General features: G+C 35.2%; 3 protein-coding genes across 3 annotated transcripts; 2 read left to right on the top strand and 1 right to left on the bottom strand.

Annotated features, from left to right (window-relative positions):
* The first annotated feature begins 1,420 nt into the window (after positions 1-1,420).
* LOC145772623 (fatty acid-binding protein, liver-type-like) lies at positions 1,421-5,418 on the top strand. Its single transcript, XM_082584488.1, has 5 exons — positions 1,421-1,516; positions 2,480-2,565; positions 3,076-3,248; positions 3,565-3,672; positions 4,295-5,418. Exons 2-5 carry the CDS (start codon positions 2,499-2,501, stop codon positions 4,349-4,351), a joined length of 405 nt encoding a protein of 134 aa, XP_082440614.1. The 5' UTR covers positions 1,421-1,516; positions 2,480-2,498; the 3' UTR covers positions 4,352-5,418.
* A 6,596-nt stretch (positions 5,419-12,014) lies between these two features.
* On the top strand, positions 12,015-15,191 carry LOC145772647 (fatty acid-binding protein, liver-like). Its single transcript, XM_082584515.1, has 4 exons — positions 12,015-12,206; positions 12,928-13,100; positions 14,306-14,413; positions 15,002-15,191. Exons 1-4 carry the CDS (start codon positions 12,140-12,142, stop codon positions 15,056-15,058), a joined length of 405 nt encoding a protein of 134 aa, XP_082440641.1. The 5' UTR covers positions 12,015-12,139; the 3' UTR covers positions 15,059-15,191.
* Positions 15,192-22,136: 6,945 nt separating this feature from the next.
* LOC145772732 (fatty acid-binding protein, liver-type-like) lies at positions 22,137-23,910 on the bottom strand. The gene is made up of 4 exons (XM_082584610.1): positions 23,793-23,910; positions 23,300-23,472; positions 22,913-23,020; positions 22,137-22,681 (listed from the first exon to the last, which is right to left on the bottom strand). The coding sequence occupies exons 1-4, from the start codon at positions 23,857-23,859 to the stop codon at positions 22,625-22,627; spliced, it is 405 nt and encodes a 134-aa protein (XP_082440736.1). The 5' UTR covers positions 23,860-23,910; the 3' UTR covers positions 22,137-22,624.
* Between the last annotated feature and the right edge of the window lie 3,671 nt (positions 23,911-27,581).

Here is a 27,581-nt window from a genome sequence, read left to right as displayed (position 1 = left end):
AACCTTCTAAGGGTTAAAAGTCATGTCGACTTATTCTTGATGCCCCCCTTATCGAAAATTGTTCTTTGTAGTACCGCTTCGAAGGTGGATTACGACTATGAACAAAAGAATAAATTTTAAACTTCATATTTGTATTGAAAATACATGACGTAATGTCTTCCAACCTTATCACATTTTTTTCATTACGTAATATTTACCACCACCAAACCACTTTTGACGATCGAATTTGTTAATTTATTATTCGGTAAAATGTTTAGAAGATGTCACGTCATTACGCTGATTTGAGATATAATTTCATTCATGACGTCGTATGGATGAAAAACTTTTACAAGTTTTATACTCTGCTGAGATTAAAGAAGAAACATAAATGATAAATATTGGAGAAATTGAGTCTCCTTTACAACTTAAGAATCGGACAACTCAAAACTGCTGAAACAAAACCTTTTGTTTAAGTGAAAGAATCACTGCAAGCAACCAATGCCAAAATGCGCGCGGAAGAAGTCATGGGAGTGTGAGGGATCAAAATTTTAACAGGTTGTTATTTTTCTACATCAATGTGACGTTAGTTAAAACTTTAAAAAGTCTATATCTTTGCTTCTGTAGAAAATCTTTTAATCTACTGTACAATTCAGTCATCAAGGTTTTCATAACTTTTTTTAAAGAGAGAGCTTTTACCCCCTCCCCCCCCCCCCCCCCCCCCTTGCAACTTGAGTTGACTTACTTGAGGTTGGGATCCAAATATTAAAAAAAAAATATTAATATGTATTAATAAAAAAAAAAATTAAAAAGATGATGCCCAAAACATTGGGGGGGCAGCTGCCCCGCCTGCCCCCCCCCCCTGCCGGCGCCACTGTGTCTAGGCCTATAGGCAAAAATTGACCAACAAATAGACAAGGATCCGAAACCGAACATTTCTGATGTAGCCTACCTTCACATTCACAAAGTGTGGAGAGATGCGTAAAACTTGTTTCGGAAGCTTCGCAAGTTTCCTACGGTTTCGAAAGTTGTTGCCAAAGCTCTCAGCAGAAAAATACGCCCGCCGTTTTCGTCTAAAGGTCATTATCGCCACTCTTACGACGAATTGCAGTACGAGCTGCAGCTCTGCCAACCAATTCCTTATTCTCACTTTCTGCAGTTCGCGTAACTTGGCCTATATATAACATTTGTTTCATTTTTCTTAATTTTTCTATTTAGAAGAGTAGGCTACGTTTTAATATAAAAGTTTTCATTTTGAGTCCCTTAGTCAGTGACGTATGCAAGATTTCCTGAAGAGAAGGGGCCATTCGAACATTTTTTTGAATCGAAACAAAAAACGAATCGAAAAAACGCTTATTTGTTGATAATAACCAGTAGGCTAAGTAATATTGTGTAAGATTAGCCTACCATACCCATTACTGAGCTTGCATTGACGATACTTTTTAGTTTGCAGCAACTAGTTTACTCATTTAAATAGATTTTGTGTTGAATACAAAAAAAATTGGATATAACACTCGACGTCGTATGTATGATGTTTTAGGTAAATAATGTAGTTAGCTTACTCACTCCATCAATGAACCACCCGTATTGAGAGCACGATCTATCGCATACACAAGATTTTGTTACTGGGGGAAGGGAGCGTTCGACATAACTTGACATTTTTTTTATCCAGAGTAGCCTAATGCTACATCATAGTCCGACCAAGGTTTAAGGTAGCCGAGGCTATCTGTTAGTAAAATATAAGCTTTCACAATCTTTGCGTATGTCACTGTACTTTTAGATTGAATTATTAGATATATGAAAAGCATGATGGTAGACATAAACGGATAAGTAAAAACTATTATAGTTCGATCAACAGGAAATGTCTTCAGATTAAAGCATAAATCAAACTTCTCTGTGAAAGTTTAAATATATGAATGCAACTTATTACGATGCTTTAAACAAAAACTATCGCACTCTAAACATATAACTTATAGCCTATCCTAATGAAAAATACCTATTTCTTACGCTCCAAAGTCAATAGAAATACTTTTCATATTGACAAACATGACAATCTTTGTTTTGGTCCTCCATTGCCTATACTCTTGTTAGCACTCTCCTCAATGCTTAATCAGCGCACACTTATAACAAAATGTAACACGTTGTGCAATGGAAAATCTTCTCTAATTTTGTCGGTCATGGTCATGAGTAAGCAATCGGTGAAGGGGAAATTGACCACTACAATGCAATAAAAAGTCTATAATTTATCTTTATCAAGATAAAATATATGAAGAAAGAGTTTTATTTATTGTAGCACTTATAATTTTCCAGCAATTTTGTCATTATTATTTTTTTATATAATTGCTTCAGGTTTTCGAGGGCCGCACAGAAGATTGTCTTGGGCGCATGAGGCACACGATCCGTAGTTTGCTAACCTCTGATATCAGCTAATGTTGGTTTTGGTATTATTGGTCGTCTACCAGTAATTAGAAAAAACGCTGAAGTCATTTTATGTTTGTTGCAGAATAACTTTAATAAGCAACATGGCATTCACTGGTAAATGGAAACGCACAGGATCAGAAAATGATGTGGCTATTCTTGTGAAAATGGGTAAGAATTTGCTTGTGCTTATAACTAATCAATAAAGTTTATTTGCTTTAGGTTACTTAGTTGATCTGACTGACAGTAGCCTTCAGTTGCTGCAATATGGCAAGCTACACCTCTTTGTTTCAAGCTCTCGCCCAAATCTTGCATGCCAAAAGAGCGGCGCTCCCTCTGCTCTCTATCAGTCGATGAAAACTAATGCGCTACCGCTCCTCGAATCAAAAGTAGCGTGCGCTCTTTGCAATATTATCATTAAATTTACGTTACATTATTTACATTACACATTACATTGTATCATTACATTAAAATCTTATATTTATCATGCAAAAATGTAATAAACTGCATTAATTCCTATGAAAAACTTTTAACGTAAAAAGTAAAGCAAACCTGCAAAGACTTGCTCAACAACTGAAAATAATGTTTCCTGTTTAAGCGACATCATTTCGAAGCATAGCTCTTCTTTATTTCCGATTTTATGTCAAAAACATGTCTTACACAGCAACATTTATCGCGCAGGTATGCCAAAAGAAGTCGCTGGAGGTTTAAAAGATCTCGAAAGTTTTATTGAAATCAAGCAGGATGGCAACACTATTGAAGAAGTTTACATTGTAGGAACTAATTCTACTCGGACTGTTGTCAAAATCGGTGAAACGACTCAACTAACAACATGGAACCAAGAGAAAATTGATGTAGGAATTTTAATCAAACTCATTGATTTTAAGTTACCTAGCATTAGAAGTTGAATTTTACATGTTTTTGATAAGTTGAACATAGTTTTTGTTTTAGCCAAAATGAACAGCAATCGGCTATTAACAACGCTGTTTCATCCAATATTTTTGCACTGAACTCGTTTAATGTTGTCTTATGACAACCTTCATCGGCCGCTTTCGTTCGGACATGCCCAAGTGAGGCCTGTCGCCCTGGCTCCTTCAGTTCATCAGAATGCGAGTGTGGTGCCACTAAGATCCTTACTTCAGCTACGCCTTAATACTCGTACATATTTAGGTTGTACCTGTGAAACTTGGACCTAACAAACATAAAATGGAGTTCAACCACATGGGAGTTCATCAATGTGTGGTTCGAGAATTGATCAGCGATACAGAATTCGTTGACGTCAGTAAAAGAATCACATTTCTAATTCGTTGCGTAAAAAAATGATTAAGAAAACAAAACTGGCTTTAGTCGTTTCATGCGGAGATTATAATCAGTGCTTGCTGGCATGGTGAGCAGTGAGCGCGCAACGCCGATGGCAAATTGGCAATAGGCTGGTACAAGAACACTACATACTGAACAGGGGTTTCTTTTGCTGGGATGTGTGATTAATTTGTTATGAGCAAAAAAAGAAGGCTCACTGTGAAGACTGGTGCTTGAAAATTCTGTGACTTAAAAAGGTCCAGTAGGGCACTTCGGATACCCAATTTAAGTTGTGACTAAACATAATAACTAAGCCAACTTAACCTAAGCAGGTTCAAGTGCTTTTTAAAACCACTTTACGCATGAATTGACCAGCGTATTTGCTGTTGAGATTTGTATAATCATTGACGACATTTTTACTTTTTTTTTAACGTAAGCTATTTTTATAAAGGATTTTAAAAGATCATGAATTGAATTCGATTAGTCAAATATTTAACTGACGGCCTTTTCGGCTATAAGGCGTTGTCTGTTTGTTGGAAGTTAACGAGGAACGCTTTGTGCCTGTAGACCTACCTGAATTTACGCTGGATATTTGTTTCAGCATGTTGATATGGACAACGGAGCTGTGGTTGGAAAATTCATATACACCAAGTGCTGAATCATCTACTTTCCTTGTACTGCTCAACCACACGTTCAACCACCATTTGTTTCGCATGGGCTGTGTTTGCACTTACAGAAAACTACTTAGCAAAAATTGTGTTCTCTAACTTTATTGCATGTAGGCTATTTATTGAAACACTAAAAGTAAGCTATAGTGTGAACCATTATCATGGTGCATCAATTAAAATAGAACCAGCATGGTAGCCAAATAAAAATTCTTCTACAAAATAAAAGTAAACCATGTTTAAAATTGTGTGAAAATTGAGCGCAAAGGAATTCGTAGCATATATCTCAGAAACTACATTCAAAAATATTTTTCTAAATACTTTTACATAGTTATAAGACAACAACTATGATTGCATGAAATATGTGCTTTCGTTATTGGCATAGGCCTTATACGCTGCTTTATTGGATAGTGTAGATCTAATGCACGTCAAAGTTATTTTAATCTATTAATTTCCTTCAGCAATTTCATATCAATGAGATCATGTGTTAAGCCTGTTTTCCTACGTGGTCGTCACTTTGTAAACTCACCTTGAATTATAATTGATTTGTCATGACCAAACTTTTGTTTTGATTTGTGTGAATCATGTTTCAGTTTTTGTTTTTAAACCCTGACTTCTAGAAATCCGTGATATACTGGTAGACCAAATACATTTCTAAAAACAAATGTTGTAAATTACTTTCTGTTGAACGAATGCAGTCACATCAACCTCACACTAAAGTTCAATTTTTATGTTAATGATTTATTTAATATCACTTGTCACAGACTAATGATTTCACAGATTAATGATATTCATTATCATGCAAACTTTGTTTTCAAATACATACAGACAAAATGTAGTTTACAAATAGTGACTCGAAATAGTGACGAATAAGCACTCGCACGCCCTTCATCGACGTATTTTCCATTTAAGTCCGAATAAGAACAATCATCATATCACCATGCTCCGTGACGATTGACAGGCTCATCCACTGATTATTATCATTGTCTTTTGTGGTGAATGCAATAATAAAAATCAACATAGTGTGAAATCCAAAGAAGTTTAGCATGATTACACAGAGTGATCAACTGTAGCAATATTTGTTAACTCGTTAAAGCCTTTTATAACTTCAATTACCTTTTAAAGCTTGGTGCCTAAAATTTTAGACAGATACGAGCAAGAGTTTTAAGAAAGGTTAATTTTTGTTCTGTGCATCTGCAAGTGCCGATCTGGCAACTCTGATTGCAATGCTTCAGGCCTAGTTGTGTGTAAAAAATCATCGGCTTGAGGAGAAAACTACACGAAAGCGCAACAACTGCAAGAAGTTTTAAATTACCAAGCAATGCACTTTGAGCTATTGGAGTCAAAAATGGTTTTATCGATGTTAAAATAACGTCAACATGAGATTCTGCGACTTCCAATTTCCAATTATGCCTCGTTTCTTTTAAAGTTTTATTTTAAATAAATTGCAAGCAGATATTGACTTTTCGGAAGGAAGTCGCTGGAAACTTGGTCAGAAAAGCAAGTTGAGCTTGTGTGAACCAGCTCAGTGGCCGAGGAGATTCGTCGGCTCTATAGTGCTGCTAGATCTAAATCGATTCCAGGGCAAAAGGTAAAAGTAAAAGCGAAGACAAAGAGGTTGATTTATTGCTTCACTGACGTTTTGAGCATTGTCATGGTACTCTTCATTTTATCCTGTCGATTGTTTTTAGTAGTAATTCCGGCATGTTATCTCTTCCCGTGATTTTCTTAATGAATGAATCAACTTACCAATAAGTAGCGAATCCATTGCAACATAGGCCTACTATAAAAAAAAAATTTCTTTGAATGATTTAGTTTGAAGCAAAGTTACTGGAGCGTAAGTTACTTTTTTTTCCGTCCTCAGGACAAGAAAATCTTTTTCTTTTAAATTTGTAGTTGTTGCCGTACAATTTTAGCTTAGTGGTCCTCTTTCCAGCTCATTCTCTAAAATGTATTTTTCTTTAAACTCATTGATTCATCAGCCGATTGTCCATTGAGCAGTCTTGTTGCTGTGTGAATAAGTTAATGTAGTGAATCCCGTTTAGGACTGTACTCCACACAATGCAGAGTAGCACAGATTTGCAATTACTCAAGTAGGCTACTTTAGCACTGACTCAGCTTGCAAGTTTGCTCATGGTTCCAAGTTGGCTCATGGTTCCAAGTTGCCCCACTTAAGGTCTTTAGAACTTCAATTACAAAAGGGTAATGTAAAGCCATGGGTTTGAGTTTGATACGTCATGCCCTATCCGTCACAAAGGATAAAAATTTCGCTTTGCCCATAGCCTAGATATTGAAAAATAAGCTATTTACAGTTTAGTAAGTTAAAATATTTCACTTATGTAAAGTAATGTAGCATATATAGTATTAGGAAAAAATGAAAAAAAATGAAGGAAATTTACTTTCAAACTCCCATTAGCGGCTCAACAAAAATTCTGATATCATGCGTGGAAATCAATTTGAAGTGGAAAATCGGAATTGTTTTTAAAGACATTGATGGAAACGCTGGAGCATAAGAATAAATTTCACCTAGAACTTGTTTTCCATAATGTCGTTGAAATGGCAATGTAAACAAGTGTGGTACTGAACGGTGACGTCATTCGTTTTCCAGGTCATTTTGACTTCATAAGGTACTGAAATAAAGCTTTCCAGTCTTAGTTGAAGTTGAAAGTAGCGGTAGCGCGCGCTACCTTTTTCATCCGCACAAGTACGTACCACCCCCTGATTAAAAATCACTGCGTAGGGCTATCGCATCGTTTAATGCGAAGCGCAGGCCACTCAATGACCTGAAATCAATCTGTTGAGACGAACAGCGTACTGCCACATTTTATTAGACGCTTCGACTGCACAATCAAGACAATTGCGGACATGAACCCAGTAACTCAAAAACATGTCTGTTTATTCCACTAATTTCTTAGACCTGCAGATATACTAATTGTTCAAAGCTTAAAGATTATTGGAACATGAAATTTTTTTTTTTCTTGTAAATTTATCAAAATGTCATGCAACATCTTGGGCGTTACAATCTTTGGTGCCATCAGATGTTTTAATCGTCCCTTTCTTTAGGAACCTGTTTGTAGAAGCTTTTAAAAGACTTTTTTTTTGCAATTTTTTGTTTTTCATACAAATGGATCAGAAGATTACTACTAACTTTACTTCATTACCTCCTTCAGACAACAAGTCTCCATACTTCCTTGCCGCTGAGGCTTTGATGATTGGATGTATTATAAATGATTTTGTCATGAGGAAGTTAAGTGAGTTATGGTTAACTTTTATTTGCTTTTATTTTTAAAATAATTGAACATAAAATGTAGTCTGCAACGCCATGGCGGTGGCCAAGGAGTATCGTTAATCGAAAAGGCATATGCGTAGGCGACAGGCGTATTTGTAACCTGTAGGTCGTTGCAGCAGATGGAGTGTTTTGACCGGTAGGCATCTTAAAGATACGACAATTTTCCCTGTAAACCAGCTGACTGCAGTTGTGATTCTTCTAGCACTTGGACAGAGAATTGATTCTTTGAACTTTGTTAGTAGGCCTAATTAAAGAAAAATTATAATGGCAGCAGTGGGAATCAAACCTACTGTATGTCATCAAAATTATTAAAGACGCTCACAATATCACGTGGTTGCTGCAGTGACTTGCAGATTATACAAAGGGATACTCTTTGTAAACAATGTTGTTGCCAAAACTCATTTTTTTGCGATCTGGCTTTATTCAAATCAATGCTTATGCTTCTAAATGCTTCACATTCGAAGCGCTGGTCTGTCGTGGTTGAGCGGTGTTTTTTCTTTTGCTTTAAATTCGCCCGATTTAAAGTAAATTTATCTTTTCAGACTGTCATGCCTCATCAGCCTGGATCAATCAAAATATTTGATTAATTATTGGAATTAATTCTCACATTTGTAATATTTAAAGTTTAGTTAATTTGGATTTTAACAGCTTTTACTTTTAGGTTCAAAGCTTCGTCTTTCAACACGTTTAATGGTGCATTTCTTATGGTGGATGCTATCAATGTTGGTCGTGAGTGTTGCAGTTAAGATGGAAAAGCTCTTTGGATTTTTTCCTTACGATGAACATTACTTTGGAATTGTTAATATAGTACTTGTTACCACGCTTCCAACTGTATGTTTTTTAAAGAATGAAGAAGACACAAACGATTATTTGGAGGAGGAGACTTTACTTTATGCATTTTTTTACCTGCTGCAGTTGCACATGGTTTCCGCTTGCTGCAATTTATTTTCCTTTTTATGTCTGAGTTACGGCTTCAGTAAGATACCTTCTCTACTATCATGCCAGATTCTGTGTATTGGCTTTTCTAATTTTTTTATTGACACGCGAATACGTGGACAATGGGTAAGTCATATTTTTTGGTACTTTTTTCTGCTTCCAATTTATTTTTTTCTGGTAGATAAAACATTCTCCAACCTCAATGTACGACTCCGTCCAATTCAAAGCTCGTCGGTTTTAAACATATCATCGACAGCTTAAAACTATATTGAATTTCCTTATTGAATGATTTTTTTGATTTGTGTTAGAATATTTACTCCACTAATAAATCTCGCTGCTCGAAGTCTTGTGTTTTTCCTTACAATAGCCTACTGCAATTTTATGAATTCTTTCTGTTAGGCTATGTTTTTTTTTAAAGGCTTACTAAAGGAAAATTTCAAACGGGAATTAAGCATTAAAATGCGTAAAGTAAACTGAACATTCAAGAATACATTTCAAGAAAAATTACCGAAAAAAATTGTTTTCAAAGGCGCTGGCAAGGCCCAAAGTCCAATGTTTCATTTATTTTCATTTTTTTCAAAATAACCAAAAAGTGCAAACACTGCTCGAGAATACGTCACAAAAGACAGCAATAACAAAAGCCACGTTACCACATCTGATGTTTTGAGCAAACTGTTTGATGTTTTGACGTTGAATTCTGATGTTTTGATGTACATACATACATAGCCTACAGTCAAATCGCCCGCAGTAACAATTATTGCGAGATCAGCTGATTGCTAGTCTTTTGTTACGTAGACTGCACAGTCGCACGCTTCGTTGCTCAGGCCCAATCTCATTTTGAAAGCTCTGACAAAAGCACGCGCGCAATGGTGGTCAGACCGCAATGGGGCAAAATTTTATTGAAAATCGTTTTATGGTAGCATGTTAAACACAAAGAACGTGGAAAATCGCCAAGTCAGGTTTTTCCTTTAGTATCCCTTTAAACGTGATCGAGCAGTCTATCTGCATACTGCAATTGTTTAAGATTTATCCTAAACTTGGTTTCAAGTGACTCGATTTAAATCTTTCTATATTGATTAAGCGTATGCAAAAAAGTATCTTTGTTTGGCTTTTATGGTCAGCTGTTAACTTAGTGACGTGGTCAGGAACATTGGACGGCTAGAGCAAGGTTTTTCAAAAAAAAAAAAACGATTTGCAATTTTGTAAAATTTTCATCCACACAAACCAACCAAACTTAGTTGTAGGCGGCTTGTTTTCTCTATTTGTGAAATAACAGAGTTTGTTGATTACTTAAAATTGTGCGCATAAAAAGATTTTTAAATTGATAGTTATTATACAGTACATACACAGAATTAGCATTTTTATTATCCAAGTACTGTATAGGCCTATGTTAAATGACTCTTCTTTTTGCTGAATATTTCTGGAGATTTTTAATCATTTGAGCACAACGTCTTGCTGCAAAGCTGCCCGCGTTAGGTCACCAAATATCTTACGAGAAGACAACTCGTTTTGATATAAACTATAATGCACTAAACCTCTTTTAAACAACCACGTACTGGGATTATGCTGAGAATTTGAAATGCTTGCATTGTCAGGACTTTTTTTAGGTCTCAAAAACTCCAACCCAAAATTCATCGTGTTTTCTTACAGTTAAAACGTTATTACCAATTTGACCAAATTTTGTGTTGCGAACCAGCCACCAGGGAATGGAATACGGAAAATGGCAATGATGGAGTGGAATAGCCTATTTAGGAAATAATGGAAAATAGTTTTTTATCAGTCAGACAACAAAATCTGTTTGTTAGTTGCAAAACATTGTTTTTATTTGAACATAAAGCAATTAAAGAAACGCGATCTTACGTTGTTAACCTGTAGGCTACCCTCCTGCTCCTAGCGTCAATTTAAACTGACAGAACTAAAATCACCCATAATTCATAAAAAAAATTCTCCAACAAAATATTCATTTGATGCAAGTTACACCTATCAATTACTGTCTTCAAAAAATGAACGAAAAACGGATTCAGGAGAATATGGGTTAAAGCTTCACGTTGTTTTTGCTTGACCTAAGTGTTTGGACGAAACGTTAACATTTTCCTAAGGAAAAAGGCATTTTAATTAACATATAGTCAATCGTCGTCGTCGTCGTCGTCGTCGTGTAAGCGTCTGGGGCCGAGGGTCTATCCTTTTACCACCCCAGATTCACGATGTTCCCGGACTACACTGGAAGGCTACTAGAGAGCAGCCAGTCTCCATATAGTCAGTAGTCAACAGAGAAAGTCTATGCTGTGAAGCACTTTAGCCTGTAGGGTACATGGTGCACTGAATTGTGAATATAGGCTACCTTATTGCATGATCATCAGCCCTCGACAAAAAGTCAAACTTTGAATTACTGTCCAACGAAACTAAAGGAGAGCTAACTGAATCAGTAATCAAACTGAATCTAACTGAATCAGTAATCAGCCATCGACAAACACAGCATCCCAGAAGAGCGTCAAGAAAGCCATTGAATATCAGGGGCAACGAAAATCATTCCTATACTATATTTAAAGTGAGTTTAGGTCACAACGAGAGTAAAGAACCACTGAATTAGATAATAATTGCTCTATCCCTGTAATTGCTGTATAAACTTCACAAATTTTGTTAAGCAAACAATTTGCTACAAGGCGTCCTTCTCAGGTTTTTTGTTAAAATATAACTTGCAACAGCAAACAACAAAGAATGAATCTTTGCATAAAATTGATTTGGTGCAACATGGGTTATTGACCGTCTTTACTTGTGATGTGGTAGGCCACAGACATGGAAGCCACGTTTTGACAAAATCGATTTATTACAGCAGAAAGAGTGTGTTCTTTTGTTACACGTGCACGCTTTGTTGAAAGAGTGTCTTAGGCTTAGTAACTTTGACTATTATGATTAGTCAAGAGTCAAATGGCATCAAGTTAGTTGTCAAACCCGGTACGGCTATGCAATATGCATTGCCTAGTTAGATGGCCAAAATAAATAGGATAATGGCGTAGTTACAGATCCAGCACTTCGACGTCGGATGTTGGCTACTCTAGATGATAAGGTGTGATTTATAAAGCATCATGATTTGCTGGCAAGGTTGAGATTATTAACTTGAAAACCTGAATGTAGCGTTTAAGCGCATATTTTAGGCTACAAAGAAAAAAAGAACTAAAATAACTTAATTTCTGGACACAACTGACGAAATAATGAAAAGAACTGGCCAGTAAGTTTTAATGGTGAACAGAATATTAAGATTTTTCAAAATAATATTTTACAATTTTTTTTATATTAATTAAAGTATTTTTCAAATTGGATTTTTTGAAAAAGTTAACGAAAAGAATTCTCTGTAGGCTAAAGTTATCATCAGCAAAAGTTCAAGTTGGTCCACAAACCTTTCTGGTTTTCATTTAAGCTTCTCTCAATGATATTTTTTAGTTAAAATTAAGGCATAAAACCGATTTTGAAGTTAACCACAGTAGGCCAAAGATATATCGTTGGTTTTTTACTTTTAGTTTGATAATATTTAAGTTTGTTACAAAACAATTCAAACATGGCTTTTAATGGTAAATGGAAGCGAACAGGGTCAGAGAATGCTTTAGCTATTCTTTTGAAAATGGGTAAGAATTTGTATATTTGTTCATACTGCTCATTTCATACTTACATTAGTCGCATCACTTGGTAACTCTGAAACGGCTTAAGATCACACTGCTCGTCTTAATCCTCAAAATTCAACTCTTGTTATATCACGGATAAAATCGTCTTTAAATTTAATCTTTGATATTTGTTCGTTTTCGTGACGTTTGTATTATACAGCTGAAGTGCGCTAGCTTTCTTTTGTTGTGTATTACTTTAATTATGGTTAACCAATAATAATTATCAAAGATAACTTTAATGTATTCTTACAAAATCTCCGCAGAAAAGGGTATAACAGTTTGTTGTTAGTTGACACATTGTTTCAATTGTTTCTGATTGCATCAAAATAACAATATAACCACTATTGTTTAAATTAGCTGTTTTATGTTTAGCTGTTTATGATTGAACTGACTCGTGTGAAAATAAATTTGTTTTGCATTACAAGACATATAACCGAGTGGTTCATATCAAGCATTGTTGTGGGTTTGACACCTGTCAGAAGATATTTCATTTTCTTGTTTAAATTAGATTACATTTTCAAAACTATCATTTCAAACAGGAATAAAGTAGCCTACATTTGGCCCTTGGTTTAAAACCGAAATAACATCGGCTTTCAGTTGGCACGTTGGCCAGGCCTGCTTATACAGATTGCTTTAGATGGCTCAAGGTTCAAGGTTTGGGAGGTATTTGCAACTTTTTACGCAGGCATGCCAAAAGAAATGATTGAAGGGCTAAAAAGTGTCGACAATTTCATTGAAATCAAACAAGATGGGGAGAGTATTGATGAAGTTCATACCGTGGGAACCAAAGTCACTCACACGGTCTTTAAAATCGGTGAAAAGACGCAAATAACGACATGGAATGATGATAAAGTTGAGGTGGGAATTTGTAGTCAAACTTTGTTGCGTTATATAGATAGGCCTAATACAGTGGTGTGACATGTGGTGTTGCAACCGGTCTGCATCAATCATATGATATATACATAGGCTACTGCAGAATTAAAACAACTTAAGTTACAGACGTTTGGAATCTTGAAATGACCTTACTTTAATTTGAAAAAAAAGTAACATTTTCATGAAAAATATACTAAAGTGTGTAAGTTCTCCGTAAACAGATCCGCAGTGATAGATTTAGATTTGAAAAGGCTCAAGGCAACTTTTATCGGGACTCACTTTCGTGGTCGTATAAGTGTTACCACTAAACTCTGTAAAGGTGTAGACTACAGACTTTTCCTTAAGGTTCTTGTTTGTACAATGCATTTTAACCGTCATGACAAGATACGTTTAAGTAAAATTTTATGTTAATGTTTCTGCTAGTGTACGTTAAACTGAATGTTGAGATACACTGAAATGAACATGATTGATTGTAATAAAATCAAAAAGGAACAGAATTGCCAAAATTGCATAATTTTAAACAATTCCAAAAAACTTCATATTTTTTACCACCTTTGGCTTAAAAATTCAATTTGGCATTGTTTTGCTTTGATCGAACAATTTGGTAAAGTTACTTAAATGTAGGCTATATAAAGTTTAAAGCTCGTAAACGAAAAATGGTTATAGGCCTAAATCGGCTATCCCATCGGCTTCCCTCCAAGAGGGAGCACCCGAGGTAGTTGCCTCGTTTGTCTTTACTTAAATTCACCACTGCCGATCCGAAACCACAATCGAGCAAAATTGACTGCCCTTCACTTTCAAACGCAACGTCCGTTTTCCTGCAACCGAGATCGTCACCATGTGGCCAATTTCACTTTAGTCATTAATTTATCATTTTAGTTATTAACACGAGTGGGTTTAGTGATATTTAATTTACCACACACCTATTGTCTACAAGCAGAAAATAAGTTACACTCGTCTTCTTAGAAGGCTCTCTGAAAGTAGAAGTACGATTTATCTGTTTGCATATTTGCATGCATGTAATTAAGACGATGCGGAATGCTTATAACCTGTGGTACGGTAGCCTATTTGATTTATTTAGTTTCACGCTCTGAAACGTTTTGAATTAATTTGATCTTACTAGCGTTGGTTTGTTAATGTAATGCAAATTTTTTAATGTAATCTTATGCTTGTGGCAACATTCTGTTCAGGTTGTTCCTACAGCAGTTGGTCCAAACAAACACAAGGTTGAGTTTGACCACCTCGGAGTTCATCAATCGGGAGTGCGGGAACTAGTCAGCGAAACTGAATTTATTGACGTAAGAAATATTGAGGATTAAAAAACATCAATTTCTGATTTTGTTAAACGAAGCTGGGATAAATGAGTGAAATGCGTTGTATAATGTAGATGTTTGAAATAATATAGTCCAATTATTGCACAAGAAGGCTAATATGGCTGAAGTGATGAAATTATAATATATATGACGTGATTTTATTTCTGTGTTGCTAGTAGACTATAAAGAGCAGTCAAGGCGTAGCCTAGCTGCACATAACTAGGGTAGGCTATATCCTAGCCGAAAAACGTTTGGTCTGTAGGCTACTGTAGGTGTTGTCTTTGTCATTTTTATCACATTTTGGTTTCATACTGGTCACGTGTAAAAAGGTTGCTTTAATTGATTAATCATACACGGATAATCGTTAATATATAACTATCAAGATTTTCCCTGATTTGCCAATGCAGCAATTTGATCAAAACCACATGCTTCTGGTACGTCTTAGTACCCGACTTGATAAATAATTAAACGTGATCAGTGATGAACGCACCAAGCCAACTCCAAATAGGTTCAAGTGTTGTTTCAAGTTAATTTATAGTTGACTTTTTAACTTACGCTGGATATTTGTTTCAGCATGTTGATATGGACAACGGAGCTGTGGTTGGAAAATTCATATACACCAAGTGCTGAATCTTCTACTTGCTTGATGTTATTTAATTTCAGTTTTGTCGCTTCTACCTTGTTCTAGACTTCTCTTATGGTTGGCATATAGCCTAATGTTTTCCGTTGTGATGATCACAAATAAAATCAAATTGAACTCAGATTACATCAAAGTTGTTTTATGTTGTCAAAATATCGACCATCAATTTATAACTTATTTATTGAGTTCCATTAAGGATAGGAGATAGGTGAGGCATTTTTAATAATAAAATACCATCAATTTATAATTTAATTTGGGAATTAATTCATTTGATTTGATTTTGTTTGGTTCGTAAAGATGGATTGATGAGAGAGTTTTGATCTTCGAAATGAGAAATCCTCTTCTCTTGAAGCTTAACCCTTAGAAGGTTGGGCTCCTGGAGTCTTGCTCAGTTTTTTTTGGGGGGGGCTGTCGATTCTTTTTATGCTTTAGGATTGATATCTCTGTTATTTTTTAAGGCACAGTTTAAAAATTTGGGATTTACTTTGTAAAATTATTCACGCTGAGCATATCCGAAAATTAAAACTATGTGAATTTTAGAACTTCTCATATACGTTGAAATGTTGAGATGACTTATGACTGTCATTGTAGCGTGAGTTTACGCATTATTTATTGGTAGAGTAATGAAGAATATGCATTGCAATGTTGTGATTACAATTTTTTTACATAAGTTTACATTCAGCCAATTCCCTTCACGCTGTGAAACAATTAGGATTAACGAGACATGGGCCAAATTAATTACTTTTATCCAGCTGGTGGGAAAATTTTGAACAATAGATTTTGAAATATATGTCAGAGGATGTGCTGAGAAATGCCTTATATTTCTCAATTTATAACCTTTATTCGCTCAAAATTTCAGCTCAATAGAGGTGAATAAAAGTTAGGAAAAGTTAAGAAATCTCGCAGTCGCAGCCTCAGTGGTTTTAGAGATACAACTGTTGATACAAAAAAGTTGAATTGACAGCCCCCCCTTAACCTTCAAAGGGTTAACTTTGATAGTTTCATATACTTGAACTTCTGGCCAGACCAGTTTTCAAAGATTTCCAGACTGATGTTTGCTTTGTTTTTTAAAATGTTATCTTTTCTAAGTGAATTAATCCACTAGTTTGCGCTACTCTTTCTGCAATTTCTTCCCGAGTATCAACTTTGTGCTTATCCAAACAGACCCAGATATCGCACTGAGAAAAACTGAAAGTAATATTAGCCTATTATAAGATTCGGTTTGGTGTTTCGCAAGAGTGTTTATATTGTCTTAAGTAAAACGACCTAGTTACCCAGACAGCCACTTTATCTGGTCCAGATTTTTACTAGATCGGGTAAGGATCTGACCAGATCTGAACCAGATAAAGTAGTTGTCTGGGTATAGCTTACTTAAACCAATGAATCACGCGTATTGAGGGTACGTTCAGTGGAGTACGCAGGATTTGCTTAGTGGGAGAGTGGCGCGTTCAATACAATTTGACTTTTTTTTTTTATCAAGATTTGCTTACTTGGGGAAGAAGGCATTTAATATAACTTGACATTTTTCATCAAGAGTAGCCTAATGCTACTTTATGTAGTCTGATTAAGGTTTAAGGTAACCGAGGCTATCTATTGATGAAATATGAAATGTCACGGTCCATGACCTACTAGAACACGGCCAAATATGTCGCTATTAGAAGAAATTTTTAAGAGTCTGAATTTTTACAATCATAGCTATGACAAACCTGTCATCTAGACCTACCCATTTCCAGAAGTAAGTAAAATAAGTAATATTTGCACCTACACATATTTTCGGCTTGTTTAACGCGAGAGTACGTTGGGCACAGTTTACACAATAATAATGTAATATGTAAGACTTTCCAACTGCACCCTGGAAGTAGTATCGTTTTCAATTTTCCAGACGAAAATAATCAAGAGTTAATAACATTACAAAAATACTCAAAAATCACACTTTTCCAATTTTATGCCACAAAAGTACGAGTTAGCTGCATGGCGTCATTTTTGTAGGCATTATTTTCATAGATCTTCTACTTGATGGAAGTATTTTTGACTAATATTTTTTGTACATTTCTGTAAGGGGGGTGTATCAAATTACCTTCGGCATCAAATTAGGCCTACCTTCCCTTCCCCTACCAATTTAAATTTTAATTCGTTTCTTTTTCGCCAAGTTTAATTTTGCAAGTAAACTATGGCTGATAAAGCTTTGGTAGAGAGTTTGCTTTGTTGAACCATAGAGAAAGTTACTATGTTTTATTTCTCTATGGTTAAACTATGGCTATTGGCGAAAGATCCTGCTATACGAAAAACCTAACGATTGTATGATGAGACCTCCAGGATGCAGTTGGTAAGTCTTTTATATTTTACATTATTATTGCATAAATTGTGCTTAACATACATATCTAATCTCCGGCAAAACAAGCCAAAAACGTCTAGATGCAAATATTTCTTATTTTACACAGGCTACTTCTGTAAGTGGGAAACTGACAGACGTGTCATGGCTATGATTGTAACAATTAAGACTCTTAGAAATCTTTCCAAATAGCAACATATTTGGCCGTGTTCTAGTAGGCCGTGCACGGTCTTTCCGTATGTCACTGTAAGTTATTTACAATTGAATTATTAAAAGCATAAATCGAACCTCTCTGTGGAAGTTCAAATATCGAATCCGATTTATTAAGGCACTTTAAACGAAAATTATCCTACTCTGAACATATACAACGAAAAATAAGGCCTACCCTACACGGCAGTGTGAGCACCATCTTGCCTTCCCACCAAAAAAAATCACTAATGGGCCTATACTTTTTAGCAAAGGTGGCTAAAATGTTTTTCAAACCACAGGTTGTAAATTCGAATCAATCACATCAGACGACTCCACAATCTGTTTTGACTCCAGGCTCCATCTTTGACTACATAACAATGCAAAGGGTTATGGAATTTAGCTAGTAGCCTACAACTAACATATTTTTTATCCTTATCGTCATCATTATCAGTCTGTGATGGTAGCCCACAGCTGAGCGAAGGCCTTCCCTTTTTTTGCCAATCTAGTCAATCTCGTTTTCCTTTATTCCAGTTTGTTGTTCCACATTCCACAAAAACTAAACACTAGAAAACAAAATTATATAGTGTTTGTCTTGAAAAAAGTAAAATAAAAAATAAGGCACTGGGTTGAATGCCAACAGCCCACTTCAACAAAGTGTTGTAGTTACAAAAAAATTTGGCGTAGTGTAGTTTTAATATTTTGCGGTTGCTTCCCCCTGCATTTATTTTAATCGGCAGCATTGGCCGAGTGGTTAGCGCGGTTAGCGCCGACTTTGCTTATGCAGCAGCAAATTATTTGAGCCTGTTTGGACTCATCGGCCTATCAACATATTGAATCAAGATTGCATTGCCAATACACACCCGACAAATTTTTATCAAAACGCCAATGTATAGTTTTAAGTGAATTAAAGAGTATTTTTGTCTCAAACAGCAATATAAAACAATTTATGAAGTTAACAAGCCACTAACCGATATGAATCAGAAGCTCCACATGATTTTCAATGCTTGTTCTCTTCCATTTACCAGAGTAGGCCATTTTTAAAAGTCGTGATGCAGTTGTGCAAAAACTAAGGTTAATATGACGATGCTCTACAAATAAACTATCTAACAGTTAGTTGCGCAAATCGGCTCGATAAATAGTGTAGTAATTTAAGCTTTTAATACAATGAAGAGTTGATTGGCGTTGCAAAATTTGAAAATTGCGAGTAGAACGTTGTTCGCAGCTTGAAGCCGCAGGTTTTCTTTAGGAACTGTCGTTAGAATAAAAATTAAAATTATCCGGGCAAATTTTTTTGTATTCTAACGATAGCTCCTAAAGAAGAGTCAGACGAAAACCTGCAGGTTCGAGCTATGAGCAACCATCTACTTCCAATTTTACTACAATTTTTTATTTTTTAATACTTTTGGTTGCTTTTTTGCTGAAGGTATATGCCAAAATCTGCAGGTGATGCTATTTTAAAATCGACAGCTTTTTTTACCAGCAAAATATTTAGGTCTCACTTATTTAAAAAAAAATTACTTCAATTAATTGTAATTTGCGCTATCAAGTCGGGACTTTGAATGTTGCTAAAACTAATCACAAATCTTGATAAAATCCCCGGATAAATTTATAACAATTAATGGTTCTTTTCCATACCAAATTCAAAATATGCCATACCAATTTTTCTTATTTGTCTTCGTTATTTAATTGACAAATTCTTTGAGAAACAATATGCATTCCCGAGATAAATCCTCTTATGTAGGTTTTAGAACCCGGACCTGTTTGCATTCTTTTAAAAGAATATAAATGTAAAAATTGTATTTGTAGCCCCAAACAATGTTTCAAATCAATTTAGTAAAAAGATTTGAGTATTTTTCCATTCTCTTTCAACTCATGGTTTGTCTCATAAAACATTGACACTTTTCTAAATGATTAATAGCAATAATATTTCATAATATTTGTACAGTCGAGTGCGCCTTTTAAAATATTTACCAATATTCAATGACATTGGATTACTCTGTCTAAGTCTACATATCTTAAAATATGATGTATAGGCTACTCGTTTTTCGTAAATTCCACATCTTCTCTTTTTTGGAAGGAAACTATATTTATTTTCTATGCAAGATGGCATAACAGATGTGAAGCATCTGTAGCATCTGTAAAAACAAACCACTTGTTTTCTTTTACAGTATTATTCTGTAGAGAGAAAAGTTGCCCAGCTTCCTCTCTTGGAGCCCTTGCTCACCACTCGGCCACAAAAAAGCTCATAATGAATAACAGTTCAAAGTTTCTCCCATAAAATCATCAAAATCCTTCTTAGAGAAGAATTCCTCCCTACTGAAAACTACTGCTCTACAGTAGACTACAGGAAAAGAGGTGTTCATCGATATTGCTATATTGCCACATTGGTGTTTCATTGGAGAGGGGCTATGGCCGTTTTTTTTTATACGGTAGCGTTTTAAACCAGCTGTGTTCCTATTACAGTAGATCATCGTTTATAATAAAGTTACATGTGTGGTTTAGACTTAGTAAACGGGTGAAATTTGTGTAAATTGTTATTGTTGTAAACTAATTGATGCACTGTCATTCTTTTTAAGTAAGGTTTGTTCTTGTGCTTCAACTTTAACGGAAATTTTTCGGATTAGCAGAAAAACAACCAAGTTCTGCGTTAATTTACCGAAAGAAAGTTGACGACAGACGTCAAATCACAAAGGAAAGTTGATGTCATAGTTTGGAAAACAGTTTTGAAATTTCAAAACATGGCATCATAATATTTGAACAGCATTCAGTGCTGACTTAAAATTATGAGCTGCACTGCAGATTGAAGATTTCTTTGCAAACATTGCCCTTATCACATGCGCTCTATTGAAAAAGCGTCATTCGTTGGCCAAACTGCAAGTTAGATTTTGTCATTTAAGCCCATTTTAATTAAAAACCTACGTTTTTTCTAATTTTTGAAAACAGGTCGAGCTAGGCTATTTTCTCTGCACATAATATCATTATTAGAGAAAGCTTCCTTTTGCGTGCGTAGTCGTGCTAGTCATTGTCTTCCATCCCGGCGCTACAGCCAAAGGACTGTGTTGTTCTCAAGCGCTGTGAAATCAACATCTCTAACCGAACCAGCACAATCCGTAATTTTTACATTGATTCAATGTATGCAGAAAATAAATCAATGTGAAAATGACGGACTAAAAATGATGGATTCAGTATCTGCAGATGAATCAATGTGAAAATGACGGATTTTGTTGTCTGGGAAGCCGGTTTACAAAGCGAAGTCGGATGGGTATTGCGGTCCGAGAATTTGGTTCAAATACATATGGCACAGCTCTTGATGGAAACTGCATATTAGCCTACCTAAACATATTAGCCTACTGTTAAAAAAATCCCACTCCCGTAATGAGATGGTAATTTACATATGTTTTTGTTTATCATCAAAACTATAATTAAAAAAATTTAATTTAATGGTTTGCTACGTTTCCATTATAAACGTTGCAAAATATTAAAATTTATCTTAAGTGCATAAATTATGCAAAGAATCTGCTTCTAGGCTGCTTGTACAAATAAGTTCCTTTTTAATGCATGCTTGTTTCGGTAATTCACAAAAAAGTTCTTGAGTTATCATATTATGATGAACTGTCCGGTCACATAAGTCACATTACCTCGTTCTTACTGTTTTCAGTAAATCGGCAAAGTGTGTTATTTATGAACTAAAGTTTAATTAAAACTGTCTGCAAAAACAAGCCATATACATTGACTTAGCCTACAACGATTATACAGATATAAAGATTGATTATCGCGACTCAAGATCAAGCAGCGCTGGTCCGGCTCTCGTGGTGTGTGCTTTAGCAACGCATTCTAAGGACGGCTATCCATTCAGCGGCTCCTAGTGGATGGAATACCTTACAGACAACAACTAAGGAAACTCGACCCTATTCCAATCTCGGTAACCGGGCCTGCGTCAGTAGTGCAAAGCCTTTACAAGTATGTGGAACTGTCAGGAATGGCAAATAACCTATGAAAGGTTTTGTCAGTTCAAGAATAAAGATTCAAAGCCAAACCAAACCAAACTAATAGGCTTTTCAAAAACTAGTGTTTAAGCCTAATTTTTTTATCATTTGAAAATTAGCTAAATCTAAAGATGTTTAAAATTCTTATGTTTCAAAAAATGGTAATTTTGTTTAAAAAAAATAAGAGTTTTACTGTAAACTGTTGTTTCAACATAATCTTTATTTTTTTTCTGCAGTTTTTTGATGCTGTTACATCCTATTCAGCATATACAGTAAGTACTAAGTAGGTCTTTATTTTCATGAAACGATTGATGACCAAGCAAGTAGGCTATGTAGTTAAGCGATGGTTTTAACAGTTTGTGGCAGGGAATCATTTACTCAGGTTTTAGAGAAATCTCATCGTATCTAACATTTTAACTTTGCAATAACAAAATATTTTGCTCTTGAATAGGCTTTGCTTCAAAACAACACTCTCTACTTCTATATCTTTTATGGACTACTTTCTTTTTTTCTAAAAAACAGCTGTAGGTAAAATTACCGCAAAGCTATTTAAGCAATCGATGCAACACTTACGTAAATTTTCATTTTATTGAACATAATTATGAAACCAAAAACATGGCCTACTGATTGAAATTCAGCCGCACAACCAACATTACGCATTATTGAAACAATAAAACAAATTTGAACCAAATGACCACAAAACAACACTCAAATGATGTAATTTACGAAAAACTTAGTCTACAGCAGTAGGCCTACAATTTAGCTTAGGCTACTCTCAATAAATTAAAACGAACAGGCAATGTTGCGACTAAGCATTGGATTGAAGGAAGATAAATTGAATATTTTATATACTACTGTACATTAAACTTTAAGGAATTGTATATTAAATATTTTCTACGGAATTCTTTAGAATAAAAGAATTAAAACACAATTTTAAATATAAAAGTATTAACAGATTGCAACGATACTATACAGGGATGGCTATGATTTTTAATTTCCGACATGGACTAATTAAGCTTCGTCTTTCATATGATGATTGCACTGACAGTTTAACATTTTGTGTAGACAATCTTGCCGGTAATTTTTCCATTGTCCAAATCGATGTGCTGAAACAAAAAATGACTTGCTGTTATTATTTTTTAAACATTTTCAAGTGTAGTTTTAAACTATTGTCGGAGCTGCTTAGGCAAACGAAATTGTTTTAATTTCCAAACTCTGAAGTGATGGTCAGTAAATCGTAGACTAGTATTTGTAATTTTACGTTTGTTGTGATCTACAATTGCAGGCCCAGAGTACATTAGTTTCCTTGCAGCAGTTAAACAGCTAACTTTACTTACATCAACAAACTCAGTATCGCTAATCTTCTCTCTAATGGCACAATGGTGGACTCCGTTGCGATCGTATTCAATTTTTATTTTGTTTCCTTCAATCTCTGTGGGGACAACCTGTATATAAAAGATGAGGGGTAAAATCTCAACATTACGGCTATACCAACCTGCCAAAAGAGATTATTCTCTATATGCATTGTCTATATAATAGCTACAACCAATGCTGCTTTCTTTTGTGCTCTGATTAATTCTTATTCATTAACTTTCATTCACCCCAAGTTCCAACGTCAAACCACGGAAAAACGTTTCGCCTACAAAATTTGAAATAAATGCTTAACAGTTCTTTTTCACATGGAAGCTTTAGGCTATAGGCCTAAGCTGAAAGTGGTCTCTTACTTCCATTGGTTCATCATTCCAGGTGTGTAACTGCGAAGGTTTTCCAACCACAAGAACAGATTTTCTTACTCTGTCCCCATAAGTCAACACCTCATTGAAAGTTCCTCCTTCTTGTTGTATTTCAAGAATTCCATCCATTCCTTTCATTTTCATCGCTACTTCTTTTGGCATTCCTGAATAATGTTGAAAACTAAATGAAAGAGAGTTTTGTTAAGGATAAAATGTTTTTAACTAGCAACAAGTCTTAGATCTGCACAAGTTTTAGTTTATTACATCTTCAACAAAGTTTGATTTAGTGAAGAAAAGTGAGTAAGAAACCTTCCAAATTCAAAGCAGATTAAACTACATAGTGTAGGTGGTTGGTGGAGCAAGTATAAAGGAACGAGACCCACTGGACACACTTTTGAGTTAAACGCCCTATTAGAACATTGCAACAATAACATTTACTAATCTGAAAAAATATTTTAAGTCCCTTTTCAACAGTTACCCTTACCTATGTGTTTGAGGATCTCCTCATAATTTTCAAACTTAGTTCGCTTCCATTTACCAGTGAATGCCATTTTAACTGTTGATTTAGAAAGTTAAAACAAACTTAATTACAACGTCAATCTGAAAATTGTGATAAAAAATCATTTAAAAAAAAGCTAATGTTACGTACTTTGTTGTATTTCACATATTTTTTATTGAACTTAATATCAGACCAATACAGCCACTGAAGCTTTGTCTGACAGCCTTATCGTTTTTTTGTTTTTTTTTGGTGTGTGCGTTAGGCTATAGTAGGCTATGGTTATTCTCATATCTTACCTACTGGGATAAGAAAGTCTAATGAATTGTTATAAATTATCGCTTTTGCGTTTGTTTGATCGCAGAAATAATCATAATGTTATAACTTTACAAGTATTCAAAATTTACCACTTCTGCCAATTTGATGAAAGTTTGATTTCAATAACATGAACACATCACTCAGTGTCAAATTGCAAAAGGCTGCAGTAGGCTAATTTAATAAAAAATGATAAAAGGAACTTAATGAAACGCAGTGACTCAATCAGCCTATCTTGAAAGCAAAAATAAATTAAACATCGATGTGGTTTGTTTTGATGAAATTATCTTTTGGCTTAGCATTTCAAAGGTTATCTCTTTTTTTTGTTTCATTACAGCGGTTCTTAAACTTTTTTTTAACGCGGACCCCTTAAAAACAATTTTGGTTTGCGTGGACCCCCTTTGTGGCCTAATCCGAGAAACTTTTTTGATCAGCATGAATTGGACATAACGCAATAAAATTAATATGAATTGGTAACAAAATTTACGTTTTATTAAATTTAAAACATAGCGAATGCAGATTGTTTTTCAATATCTTCGATTTAATTTCATTAATGTGAAGGATGTTGCTGTTTGTTTTCAACAAGAACATGAAATTGTGACTTCGTCTTTGATAGGGCATCACGCATGTCATCCTTTGCATTCAACCGGTTTCGACTCTTTGTTTTGGTAGTTACCAATGATGAAAATCCTGACTCACATAAATAGGCTATGTAATCGCAAAAGGGATTAACGCAGCCATATAGGCTATGCTTGAACTTCATATCAACTAACTTCACAAATCGCCAATACTTTTCGAATTGAAGGACATTCTTAATGATTTCATTGTCCTTAGTTCAATAAACTCATCTTTTGCAAGGTCCTCATCACTGATATATTCCAGTTCAACGAGGAAAGGGTAACGTATCCATGCTGTATTTTTAATATCCTCTGGGCTAAGCAGTAACCTCTGAAAGAGTTTTGCATTGCTTCCAAATGTCTGCACATGTCTGTGTGTCTCCAATCTCCTTTTCCACAGAGATAACGGCAGGGCCTTGAGTAGAACGATTTACCTCATATGAGGTAAATCGTTCTATATTTTACCTTCATATGAGTGAAAATATCCGCCAAGTAAGCTAACACTTGAATAAACTTTTCACTGTTAAACTGCTTTCGGAGTTCAATATTTTTGTCTCTTAGAAAAAAAGAAAAAGCGCTTCAAAACTTGTCCCCTTGACAGCCAGCAAACTTCTGTAGGATAGAGGAGAACTTCATGTTTCGCTCCCATTTCTTGACATAACTTTTCACACTACCAGACAAAACTTATTTCAAATTTGTTGGGAGAGTTTTCGATGCTAATGCATGGCGATGTAAAAAGCAATGAGTAACGATAACCTGAGGAAAATCATCAGCGTTGTTTGAACTTAATCTCTTTTCTTTAGAAAAATTTATCCCATTTTTAGAATTGCACACTAAGATTTCCATTGGGCCTTCATGGACCCCCTAAAACTAGTCCGCGGACCCCTTGGGGGTCCACGGACCCCAGTTTAAGAACCCCTGCATTAATAAAACGACTCGATGCCTTTGTATCCCAAAAACCAACGTGGTAAATACTTTCACTTTTCCGAAGCAATTGTTGCTCTTTTTTGCAGTTCAGCGTCATCAGACCAACGATCATTGTATGATCGTTGTCCGAACAGAGTAGCCTAAATAGAATGAACATATTGACTAAAAGCGGACTAATAAAGTGACATTTAGATTTAATAATTTCATCACAGAGAAGAGTTGGATTAATTAGGTTACTGTTCAACTGAATTCACTATCCGTAGGTTTGCTGAGGAAAATCTGCTATCACCAAAAATGCAGAAAAATTGAGACAATAATTGCTACAAGATTGAAATTGATTGCGATTGCACTCGCAACAGTGACACTATAAAATAATGCAAACTCGATTTGTAGCTTATGTTTCAAACACATATCATCTGTCTATGTCTTGAACGAATGGAAGTCAGTCTTTTATACTTTACGAAAAGTTTGTATAGTTGCCGACCCATCAAGAAAAAAACATGGCAGCTCAATCAAAATTATACTTGTAAAATATTTACTTCTTTTCAAGCCAAACAATTTTCTACGTACTTTTAAAGGACGTTTTAAGTTAAAGTTGACCTCGTCAATTCCAATAGCCTAAGTTACGTGAAATGTTTATTCGTTGGAAAAGAGTCAAAGATTTGTTTTATTCTTCCGCTCAATGCTTGACAACGAAAATTGTATTTGCCAGACAGATATATCGCTCATTCGTAAATCAAAATCGGCGCCGTAGTTTTGGTTGATTATATAATAGTTGTAAATATTTCCTATTTAGCCTACTAGATAGACAAATAGAAAGTGTAGCCTAAGCCAAGGGTCGGCAACCTTTTTCGCACTGCGGGCCGGTTTTAAGGCAGGCATTATTTTTGCAAATCGATCTTCAATAAAACACATTCGATGCATGCAAATATATTACAACTCATTCTTCATTCAGTTATCGTAACGCTGCTTCCGTGAAAACCCTGAGTTGCTTTGCAGCAATAAACTTCTTTCACCCAAAGATTATGGTAGTCAATATCATCATCATCATTAAGTTCCTTCCTCTCGTCGAGGTTGGAGGCAATGAGACACCAAGTTTCGCAGGTAGCCTATATCCAGCAATCCAGCATAACTGTGTAATTTTGTCTTGTTTGTTGTTGTTTTGCTGCATTTGAAGAAAATTTTTTGAAATTCTTCTTTATTTTTGGTTTGAGTAATTTTGGAAGCAACACATAGGCCAGTGTTTTTCAACCACTGTGCCGCGGCACACTATAGTGTGCCGTGATAGTGTGCCGTGTGAAATTATCCAATTTCACCTAATTGGTCTAAAAAAATGTTTTGAAAACAAATTAATTATTATCTGCAAATAATATACCATTGTCGAGTGTACGTGCTACAGTAATGACTGATAACGTCATCATGTAAAACTCTTACATACCGTAACACTAATGCTAGATGACAGTAGGTAGCGAATTGCATTGTACGTCGAGACAAAAGAATTAGTGAGGCATGAAAGTGACAGCTGGAGCAGGAGGAACTAACAACTGAGACAAAATCGTGGTCTGAAGCTAAGCTTTGCTGATCTACCTTTGGACAGTTTTGGGTTGACTGCTGCCAAGGAGTTCCCCATTCTGGCAAACAAAGCTATTGTGATATTGCTCCCATTTTCCACGACGTATCTGTGTGAGGTGAGCTTCTCGAACCTGACTGCCATCAAAACTAAAAACAGAGAGCGACTGAAAGCTGTTGAGAAAGAGCTTCGTGTGTGTCTTTCTTCAATTCCTGCCAGGATAGCCTATCAGCTTTTTGTTTATCCAAACAGGCACAAGTTTCACACTGAGTGAGTAAAATACACTGAGATTGACATTTTGTACATGTAGACCTAACTCTTCATATTTCTCAGTGTAGAACAGTGAAA

Source organism: Aplidium turbinatum, chromosome 6 (assembly GCF_918807975.1).
Source record: "Aplidium turbinatum chromosome 6, kaAplTurb1.1, whole genome shotgun sequence".
Lineage (NCBI taxonomy): Eukaryota > Metazoa > Chordata > Ascidiacea > Aplousobranchia > Polyclinidae > Aplidium > Aplidium turbinatum.
This window is presented reverse-complemented; position numbering and strand designations above follow the sequence as displayed.